At 42.8% G+C, this 11,650-nt stretch overlaps 1 protein-coding gene across 1 annotated transcript; it reads left to right on the top strand.

The window, feature by feature from the left end:
- The first annotated feature begins 35 nt into the window (after positions 1 to 35).
- Positions 36 to 9,046, top strand: LOC108691397 (plexin-B). Its single transcript, XM_018199135.1, has 7 exons — positions 36 to 182; positions 1,637 to 2,234; positions 2,458 to 3,383; positions 3,458 to 3,861; positions 4,208 to 4,700; positions 4,827 to 8,603; positions 8,699 to 9,046. Exons 2-7 carry the CDS (start codon positions 1,838 to 1,840, stop codon positions 8,804 to 8,806), a joined length of 6,105 nt encoding a protein of 2,034 aa, XP_018054624.1. The 5' UTR covers positions 36 to 182; positions 1,637 to 1,837; the 3' UTR covers positions 8,807 to 9,046.
- The last annotated feature ends 2,604 nt before the right edge of the window (positions 9,047 to 11,650 follow it).

Genomic DNA, 11,650 nt, shown 5'->3' with positions numbered 1-11,650 from the left:
GGTGGCGACCAGTACCTATCTAAGCGAGCCGGGACGGGAGCCTCCTCCATCCGCGAGCGAGCATGCCGCACATTCGCGATATTCGCGATGTGCCGTAGCGATCACGGCCACGCAGTTGTACGAGCACCATTTCCACAGCGTGTATCCGCGACGTGCGACTGCGAAGACGCACAGCGAACAAGGTAAATTCGCCTAGCCTGTCGAGTCGAGTAAGTCGCTTCGATTCTGTTAGAGTTCCGAGATCCGAGTCGACGACAAGAGGTACGTAGTGGCGGCCCTGGCGTCTCGCCCGATATCAGCTTGTGCTTGTGTGTCGCGTCTCGCGCGTAATCGGCTCTTTCCACGGATCTCGATCTAGCTCGATCCTGCTCGATGATTCTTGTCCGCGGGTCTTTGTGATCATTGTGACGTTCCCGTCCTCGTTTATAATCGGGATTCTCTCGGCGTAACGCCGCGCGATCCCTAATTCGTCACCGCGGTCGTGTTTTGGTAGACGATGTGATCGTGACGGGAATGGAAAGAAGAGATGGTGGAGAGGGAGGGGTGACGGAACGGGGTTGGTGGAGAATATCCTTGCCTTTGTGCGAAGACAGTGGCCTTAGCTGTCAAGTGCAGCTACGTTGGTCACGCTAATGAAGGGCGGTACGTGCTACGGTGTAACCCGAAATGCGTGGAGCCATCTGCCTCTCGCCGTTATGCTTCTTCATTGTTAAAAAGGCTCAGCAGCTCTTTTTTTACGCTCCTTGGTGGTCGTCGACGAAGAAGCCTCTCGAACGAAAACGCGTTGCCAGCGTGTATGCATCGTGCTGCACTCGATTGACATCTTATCGAGACGCTATTAATATTTGCCGTAGCGTTTCATCGCAATTGATAGTTGTTTTTTCTAACGCATCGCGTATAGATTTTAATAAAGTCGCTGCTGTTCGTTTTTTTAAGGTTATTTCGGGAATCTATATTCAGTGTAGAGTTCCGCTCAGTGTATTACCGTTAGTTTTTATTTTTGAAATTGAGAAAATTTGAGATTGGAGTATGTTTCCAGGTATAATAATGCAGACGAAATTAGCTTGCGCGCGTTGAGATAATTGTAAAATGAATAAAAATATATGAGTTATTATAATATAAAGCTTCCCAACACGCTCTGAATAAAATTAATTTCTCGCGTGATACACGATATTTTCTAGCAAGACACAGATGATACAGTGTAATGCAAGTGAATCATTGATCTTTGTTGTCAACGTTAAACAATAGGTCTATTCGTTCATGCCTTTTGTATTCAGAATTTTCTCTTTCTCTCTTCAGTGCCTAAATTATTATATTTCCGTTTTAAGTGCAAAAATTTTGAGGGATTTTAATGCAAATAGACCTAAAGATAAAATAATGACTTATGGATTTTTACAATAAGCTATTACCTAAGTCTTAAGTCTTAAATGAAAAGAAATTGACCAGTCAAATGTGAGAAAAATAATCAACTTGATTGGTCCATTTTTTACAACTTAAGATTTATAGCTTAGTCTTAGGTAATGGCTTAGACTTATTATAGAAAGCTTATTATACTGTGTTTATACTGTGTTTCTTGCTAGAAAGCATCAAAAACTTATTCGTTCCCATTTGATATAATTTGTTCGTAATGTTTCAGAGGTACCAGACAATGATCGGCATGTCGGTGCCTGCATTCAAGTATAACTGGTAGTACTGTGTATAACACTGGCTCACTACCAGCAGCAGGGCACGTACCCTGACACCACACCTTTTACATTTCCTCTCCTAGACCTGCATACGCACTGACGCACACGCAACGCGTGTGCGCACGTGCTTTGTCAGCTGTCGCATACACACCATGAGATTCCTGGGATTTACCCAGTCATTTCCCAAATCACCTACAGTGACGCATTTACAAGTGCCGCTGCCACCGCTTCTTCATCGATTATCCTTCTCATCGATGTCCATTGTCACATGGTTCCTAGTAATATTGGCGACTGCAGCAATAGATACTCCTGCTAGTACCATTCCTCCGATACAGGATAACAAATCCCCGCATATAATAGTGCAGTTCCCCGTGGGAAATGGACAGCGATATGGACATTTTTCCTTGGACGCCAATGCAACTAGAGAGGGAGCTTTGAGATTTAATCATCTTGCTATAGATCCTTCGTCTGGAAGACTCTATGGAGCCGCGATCAACAGACTCTTTCAACTCGATTCAAATCTCAGATTGGAGGAATATGTCTCAACAGGTCAGTTTTTTAATAATTTCAAAGTATCTTTTAAAATATAATGTAAATACACACAAATCAGAAATATAAATAATAAAGATCCTAAATAATCAAGCTAGATTTTTAACGCTTAAATAATTCAGTGTGAATTTACATACTACACAATCCTGCAAACTTGGTTATTCAGTTATTTCTTTACATAATATTGCAATTTATAAGATGAATAATCAATCTCTTATTCTAGGACCGAGACTGGACAATCCTCAATGTCATGCAACAGGTTGCATGGCAAGAGACATACCTACTTCTTTAATGGATAATGTGAACAAACTCCTAATCGCCGATGTCAAGTCGCAGATGTTAATCGCCTGTGGCTCCCTTCTTCAAGGGGCTTGCGAAAAGTACCAAATGTCCAACATATCCATTAAGCCGGAGTTTATTCCTCATAGCGTGGCTGCCAACGATGAGAATTCGTCCACGTACGCTTTTATCGGGCCTGAAAAATACAATCCGTGGGAACAGACGAACATACTCTATGTGGGAACGACGTTCACCAACAAAGGGGATTATCGTCACGACGTGCCCGCCATCTCCAGCAGAAATCTAGACAATCTGGAATTCGCCGAGTACACATTCAATAAACAATCGATAGTGTACATCGACGTTAAGTATCGGGATCACTTTCTGGTGAAATACGTGTATGGATTCAACGCGAGCGACTACGCGTACTTTGTTCTGGTACAGAAGCAGTCGTATCTGCCAGAGCAAGAGGAACTAGGATACATCTCCAGACTGGCGCGAAGCTGCATAAGCGATCCGAATTATGACAGTTACACCGAAGTGACTCTGCAGTGTACAGTCGATTTGGGGGACGGAAAGCAACATCATTACAATTTGGTGCAGGACGCAAAGGTAGCGGCAGCGGGCAGTGATCTGGCTATGCAACTTGGTATTTCTGTCGGCGATCCCGTATTCGTTTCTGTATTTTCGCCTAGTAGAGGCATTACGAACGAGCCTCTATCACGTTCGGCGGTTTGCATCTACAGTCTACAAGACATCGAGACCAAGTTCAATGAAAATATTCACATGTGCTTCAATGGCAGCATTAAGTATCGAAATATGGGTTATGTCAGCGGTCCTATACAAGACGGAAAATGTCCTACTGCCGGTGTAAGTAAATCTATAGGAAAGATAAACATTGGAAAATATATTTTCTACATTGATTGTATTATTTTATTTTGCAGACTACAGGAAATATTCTTAACTTTTGTGAGGTGGGATTGAAAATTTCGGGCGTATCACCAATCACGGGCCAAGCTATATTACATTTTCCTGACACGTTCATTAGTTCAGTAACCATTGCCAACACCGAGAGCCACACTGTTGCATTTTTCGGTACGAATGATGGTGTTCTCAAGAAGGTCTTATTGTCTGGAGTTGAAGCGTTTGTCTATGAAAGTGTTACGATTGATAAAGGACAAAAGTTATTACCTGATACGCTGATTTCACCAGACGGCGAATATATCTATGTATTATCCAACTCGAAGATATCAAAGGTTAAAGTGGAGCATTGCAATGGTTATACCAATTGCAGCAGTTGTCTCGATGCGAAAGATCCTTATTGCGGCTGGTGTTCTTTAGAAAAGAGGTAAATTCATTATTTTACAGAACACTTTGTATATATAAATTTTGAATTCCTAAATTTTGAAATCCTGAATCTCTTTAAATATTTTGGAGCGGAATCTCACTTTAAAGAATGAAAATTGAACTAGTCTTGAAAAAAAGAGTAGCTCAATTTTTAATCTTTAAGAGTGAGCTTCCACTTTTCAGAGTAAGAATCTAAAAGTTTTGAAGATTATAAACAGATTTTTTGTTATCTTACTATATAGTTATATAAATATTTTATCTTACTATATAGTTATATAAATATTTTATCTTACTATATAGTTATATAAATATTTTATTTGATAGAGATGAATATTTTTTGCTTACAGATGTACTGTGAGAGGAGATTGTCAAAAAGCAAGTCATAGCAGTCCACGATGGTTATCTCTAGGCACGGGTCAACAGTGCATCGATTTCGAACAAGTCCTACCCGACCGTATGCCCATTAATCAGATGACCACGGTGCAATTAACAATTAGAACTTTGCCGGAATTACCAACGGGCGCTAATTACAAGTGCGTTTTTGGTAACGCTGAGCCAATAGACGCGCTGATGACTGGTTTCGGACTGTCCTGTCCTACACCACCCGTCGTAGAGAGACCCAGTATTCCCGAGGGCGCCGATCATGTACTCGTACCGCTGTCCGTACGATCGAGTGAAACGAACAAAGATTTCGTTTCACGTAACTTTGCGTTTTTTGATTGTTCGAGACACACTGTGTGTACTGAGTGCGTAAAATCGCAATGGGCGTGTAGCTGGTGCGTCTATGACAACAAATGCACCCATAATACTAGCTGCCAGGGCATTATATCGGGGGAAAACGTAAGTTTGTCTAATTTTTTAAATTTATTTTTCGTTTAGATACATATCCGTCTATTATAATTTATACTATAATAGAATTATATGCTCTGATATATGCTCTATAATAAATATTTTTTTGTCTTTTAGCAAAACCAAGCTAATCTTGCCGCACACGGCGCGCAATACTGTCCGAGATTCATGGAACGCAAGGAACCGTTGATGCTGCCAAACAGTGTGCCTAAGGAGATAGTGCTCGAAGTGGAGAACCTGCCACATCCACAAGTGGGCCACAGTGGATTTCAATGTATTGTCAGCATCGAAGGTGCCAATCTGAAGGTACAAGCTCGAGTGGACAGCAGTCGTTTCATCGTGTGTGACAAGACCGTATATTCTTACGAGGAGGTCAGCGGCGAATACGAAGCCGAAGTGACGGTTGTCTGGAACACGAATCATCACGTGGACAAGACCACGATAATTTTATACAAGTGCGAAGTGCTCGGCTCGCATCGTGAACACGCGGATTGTTCTTTGTGCGTGACACGAGATACTCGATTTGAGTGCACTTGGTGCGGGAATAGTTGCGTATATCGGCATTCGTGTCTACAATCACCGTTTACCGAATGTCCAAAACCTCGAATAGACATGATCAAGCCACTTAGTGGACCGATCGAGGGCGGTACGCTGGTGACGATCGAGGGTAGCAATCTTGGACTGAAAGAGAGTGACGTGGAGGGTAAGATACACATTGGCAACACTCCGTGCACCCTGGTTGATTACGAGGTGTCGGTGCGCATTGTTTGTCGTACCGGTCGGCACGAGGCTACGGATGCAGCGTCCGTCGTGGTCGGAAACGACGCCGGATACACGGAGAGCGCGGTGCTGTTTAATTATAAGGACATACGTCTATCGGGTGTGTATCCGTCGGTTGGGCCGCAGAGCGGTGGCACGCAATTGGCTATTACTGGTAAGTATCTTAACATCGGTAGTACGATATCAGCGTATCTGGATGAGTTGCCATGTCATGTAAACGCGACCCAAGCGAGCAGCACAAGGCTAACTTGCGTAACTAGTAAGTCAGGTCGCGTTAGACGAATTCACAGGCTAACACTGAGCATCGATGGTGCTAATCGCACTCTGATGGATAATCCGTACAATTACACTCACGATCCGACCATCATGGAAATCAAACCACTGAGGAGCTTTGCTTCGGGTGGCCGCATGATCACCGTACACGGCACAAATTTAGACACCATTCAAAAACCCGAAATGGAGGTTTATTTCGATAACGAGCAATTACCAGTGAACAGAACCGTTTGCACCGTCCTGAATCCTACGCAAATGGAATGTCCAAGTCCGAGCGTCGCCAAAAGATTCGTCTCGATCCGACGCAGTGAACGTTCGGCGACTACCAGTACTCTAGGTACTTCATCGCCGCATTCGTTGAGACTGAAGGAATCTCAGCTATCTCTTAAGATCGCTTTTATCATGGATAACGTAGAGAGCGTTAGAGACTTGGAGAAGCAAAGTCTCCGTAATCGGCTACTTTACGTCGAGGATCCAACATTCTTTCCATTTCCACGAAACGTCAAGCTGTATAAGGGGGACACGCTGGTAATCGAGGGCGAGAATCTCAATTATGCCAGCGATGAATCCGACGTAAATGTCACCGTGGGTATCATGCCTTGCAATGTAACATCGCTGGCTCTTACGCAATTGGTCTGCACACCGCCGGATCAACAGCCCGCTGACACAGACGAACTTGGTATTAAAACTGAGAGTGGCTTACCCTTGGTAGTGGTACGAGTCGGTCGCAGTTTACGCTTTCCCATCGGTTATTTGCGTTATGAAGTCATCAAATCTTATCCAATACCACCAGAAGCAATCGCCGGTATCGCCGCTGGCACCTTCGGTCTCATCTTTCTGTTCGTCCTGGTGCTCGTGATATACCGTCGTAAAAGTACGCAAGCAGAACGGGAATATAAGCGCATACAGATACAAATGGATACGCTTGAGAGTAATGTCCGCATGGAGTGCAAACAGGCATTTGCGGAACTGCAAACTGATATGACGGACTTGACCGCGGATCTCGAGTCGTCGGGTATACCCACTCTTGATCATAAAAACTATATTATGAAAGTGTTTTTCCCCGGGGTGATAGATCATCCTATATTAAACGACCCGCGTTCGCGTAGCAACATCTCGCGCACCAACTATGATGCAGCAATGATACAGTTTGAGCAGCTCGTTAACAATAAGTATTTTGTTCTGACATTCATAGAGACCTTGGAAGCTCAGAAGGACTTTAATATTAGAGACAAAGTGAATGTCGCTTCCTTACTCATGGTTGTCCTAATGGGTAAAATGGAATATGCCACGGATATACTGATGAATTTATTATTGAGACTGATCGATAAAGCGGTAAATACAAAGCATCCGCAACTTATGTTAAGAAGAACAGAATCTGTAGTGGAGAAAATGTTAACGAATTGGATGGCGCTTTGTATGTACAACTATCTAAAAGACTATGCTGGCTCATCCTTGTTCCTATTGTTCAAGGCGATTAAGCATCAGATAGAGAAAGGACCAGTGGATGTAATAACGCACGATGCGAGATATTCTCTCTCCGAAGAGAGACTCCTGCGTGAGCAGATCGAACACACGATCGTCACGTTGCACGTAGTGCAAGATGATCTCGACGAAAAGATACAGTGTAAGGTCCTAGACTGCGATACTATAAGCCAGGTAAAGTCAAAGATTCTCGACGCGCTGTACAAGAATACTCCGTTTTCGTTGAGGCCGTCCGTACATGACGTTGATCTAGAGTGGCGACATGGTCGTGGTGGTCACCTGACTCTTCAAGACGAGGATCTCACAACCAAATGTTGCGGCGAGTGGAAGAAGATAAACACGCTGGCGCACTATGGTGTCAAGGAGTCAGCGGTGATGTCGTTGATTCCCCGACAGAACGATGGCTTCTCGGTGGCGTGTAAACCGCCCTGCCACAATTGCAAGCCCTCGCATTATCACCCACAGCAGCAGCCATCGATTCATCCGCATCATCAGCCGTCACATCATCATCTACATCGACACTCAAATCACTGTTCGTCCACGCATCTTCCATCCACGCCCAATCATGGGCTGATCACTCCTGTAATGTACAATCATCCCGTGAGCGGCCTGTACTTCGACTCCCAACACTCGCCGCCTATTATAACAGCGAATGGCGACGTCGAGAGCGCCCATGGCGGCAATCAGCGGTTGTATCATCTGGTGAGGCCTATCGAAGATGTACATTATCCGCCCGGCTTAGGCTTTACTGGAAGCAGCAAGCACCACCATCCCGAGCGAACGCACAAGGCGATTCCGGAAATATTCCTAACGCGATTGCTATCAACGAAGGGCACTGTACAAAAGTTTGTCGACGATTTTCTAAACACTATACTGACCGCTAATGAAGCATTACCTAGCGCGGTTAAGTGGTTGTTCGATCTTCTCGATGAGGCTGCCAAGCAGCACGGCATCGTTGATCCGGAAGTAGCGCACGCGTGGAAGTCAAATAGCCTTCCGCTTCGATTCTGGGTTAACTTTATCAAGAATCCAGATTTTATGTTTGACATCAATAAGTCTACGACAGTGGACTCGAGTCTCTCCGTGATCGCGCAGACGTTCATGGACTCGTGTTCGATGACGGAACACAGACTGGGCAAGGACTCGCCGTCTAACAAACTGCTCTTCGCCAAGGACATACCGCATTATCGCGAGAAAGTGGGTCGATTCTATACAGATGTGCAAAGATTGCCGCAGATCACCGATCAAGAGATGTCTAGTGCCATGCAGCAACTGAGCGCATCTCACGCCAACGAGTTCGATGTGATCGCGGCGCTGAAAGAACTCTACATCTATGTCAGCAAGTATTATGAACAAGTGAGTAACTTGCTCAATTGGAAACGATCGCCTTATCATTTTCTCATTTTGGATATAAAATGAAACTGTGACAATGTTTATAAAATTCTTTTCAGATCCTAGAGGCCTTGGAGACAGATGCGGGCTGTCGCAAACTACACCTAGCTCATAGACTAGAAAACGTAGCATACACGCTCGAGGGAGAAGAGACCAGTGCCTGCTGACATACCCTCCTCACTTCCATCCCAGGACCCGTCAACCTCTCCAGAAATTCTGACTAGTGCCTCCACTTCATGCATCAGCTACACCTCGTTACATATGTACAAATATTACACATTGAAACACACCGTGTGAATAACAATGCCGTAAGAAAATACACGCGATTTCGTTAGGGCTAGTCAGGCGATAGGTCACGGGATAGACAGTCCTCGTGGTAATATTTTACCGTCTTTACGTGTTGGCCATACCGAAATACGCTTGTAAACATGTATGGATATTGGTAGGCAATGTACGCGCCTCTGATCCTTAAATCACGACGCTGGACAGACGCCTATTAAATCTTCCTAGAAAATGAGTAAAAATATTTATATATGAATCTCGTCGAATTCGTACGAATTTCAATTCCTAAGATATTTTTTCGCGGGTGATTATTGTTATCGTAGTGTAAGCGAGAAATTTCGTTGTCTTATATAATACTAAGTTATTTTAACTTTCTATTCTATTTTACAACGTTGCATTTACAACGTCGTAGCATTTTTTCTGTCGAGACTCCTTTGAGGATCCGAGACGTGGATCGGTGCAAATACTTATTAGGGAAAAAAAATTTAAAGTGTAAATTTTATGGCCGATCTGATATCTATACGTGTGTACGTAAGTACGAAATACATAACATAAAGTTAAAGTAACATGTCTAATGGTAAGTGAGAGAAAGCCATAGTGTCCACCAGACTGTCTGTACGAGAGCGACGTACGGCAGCGCGTAGTCTGTGATCCGAACACGAGTGGCTATGCCTATTATCTTCATTATGATATATATATAATTATTAATATGTTATATATATACATAAAAAATATATATATAAAGCAAAGAATCATGCGCAACACACCTCCACGGATTGTAGTGAGCTAGTTAGAGAGGGACTATATGTATTATATAAGTTGGGGGTTACGTACCCTTATAATTCAGAGACAGAGTAACAGATAATATTAAATTAAGGCGATTAAAGTAACGTTAACAAAAAAATTTAAGAGTTAAAAGTTATAAGAGCAGCTCAGTCTACTCTAGGCCTATCTACATATATCGTCGAACAAAGAAATCGTTTTTCTTTTATTTTTATCTTTTGTTTTGCTTCTGAGTCTCTCTATATCCGCTATACGTGGTAGTTTACGAAGTGCGAATAATTTTTTAGAAAGGCCATTTTGTGGAGCATCTAAAATTTTATCTTCCATTGTACGTATTATTATATTATTGTGTTATTATTATTAATATTATTATTATATTATCGACGGTTATTAATTATTATTTCTTTATTATCTATATATATAATGCTGCCTATTAATTACTAGATTATTAAGTGTAACAGATGCAAAACGAAACGGACCTTTTTACATTAAATCGTGTTGTGAGACTGTTTTGAAATCGTGCTGAAGAAAAGAAGTTTTGTATTCACTGGTATACTCTGGCTGAGATTTACGTGCTATTGTCGCAATAGGTTTTAGTAGACACTCGTCGTGGCACAACGACACACAGTATTCTTCAAAGGATCTGACTTACTTTTTAGTTAATATAAGACTGGTAATTTTTTTTAACTCGCATTTTTGTCTTTTTTTTCTTCTCTCTCTTAAAGCATCTTTCAACGACCTTCGCGTTTTGTAGTACCGATGGAAAAATGAGATTATTGTATTTCGGCACGCACTGCCAAGTTTTTTCGAGTTGTGCACTTTTTACAAACTGTCGATCCGTTCAAAGCCAATGTAGAAAACTCGTCATTCAATCGAAGCGCAATGAAGATTGATCGGTGAGTCATCGGTATAGGTCCAGGGAGGCTGGGGACGTGCTCATACTCTTGTACTTAATACGCCGCGCGTCGTAATTTCAATTATATTCCAGGTCCCCAGGCTCCCCGCGTTTGCGACCATTCGACAACCTGTATCTCTTTCTCTCTATTATACATGTGTATCATATTTATTTATATTATGAGAAACAAATGGAGCTCGCGATCGCGGATGTACGTCAATCTGTGCTAACTGTGAGTTTTTTTACACTTTGTCATGTACACGTATCTCTTTGTAATCGGATCGTATAAATACCGTATCCGCGTGTCTGTTTCTGATTTTACGTGGATATACGTCTCTTACGTATGTATGTGTGCCATCTGTTTCGACGCAGTGAGAGATTTGCTTGCCTCGGCTACCCCTGAAAATAGATATATGCGCGGTAATAGTTCTATTATCGGGTCCTGCCAGAAAGAGCAGTCGTCGCGATCGATTTCACACGATGTCGTTAATTATTTACTTAGATCCCCCAACCTCGCACGAGGCGAGCGAATTTAATACCGCTTGATTCAGTATTCTCTTCTCTTTCCCCCCGGGATTAACCAAGATTTCATTGGGTTCAGGTTTCCCCGACATTGATTATCGTGCAAATGTAATTTCGTATACATTTTCTACGTAACTTAACATTCGCAGAGGTGCCATCATTCCCGTCTGCAACACCCTCCCCCCCCCCCTCGAATTCAATACCTCTGTACAATATACAATATTTATGTGTATATCATTCGCGAAACGCACGCGATTATATTTCCATTCGAGTTCGGTATACGCAGATTGGATGCGGAAATTCACAATAGAGCTCTTTTTCGAATAACGAATTTCGAATCGGTATCGAAATCCGCGCGAGCAGGATAACGAAAGTACTCTTGTATGAACAATTGAAATTGTACCATGGACGAGACGATGCGACGGGTTTGCATCTCGCTCGTCCTGCGTTGAAAGTATCGTAAACTTTTCGGTTTCCATTTTACACTAACGATGTATAAGCCGTCATACTTATTTAATAAAAAAACACA

Source organism: Atta colombica, unplaced genomic scaffold (genome assembly GCF_001594045.1).
Source record: "Atta colombica isolate Treedump-2 unplaced genomic scaffold, Acol1.0 scaffold46, whole genome shotgun sequence".
Taxonomy (NCBI): domain Eukaryota; kingdom Metazoa; phylum Arthropoda; class Insecta; order Hymenoptera; family Formicidae; genus Atta; species Atta colombica.
Note: the sequence above shows the minus strand (reverse complement) of the source record. Positions and strands in the feature narration are given on the sequence as shown.

Coding starts and splice junctions, on each gene's coding strand:
- LOC108691397 (XM_018199135.1), top strand. CDS start 1,838: ATGAGATTCCTGGGATTTACCCAGTCATTTCCCAAATCACCTACAGTG. Junction 2,235..2,457: donor GGAGGAATATGTCTCAACAG/GTCAGTTTTTTA, acceptor CTCTTATTCTAG/GACCGAGACTGGACAATCCT. Junction 4,701..4,826: donor GCATTATATCGGGGGAAAAC/GTAAGTTTGTCT, acceptor TTTGTCTTTTAG/CAAAACCAAGCTAATCTTGC.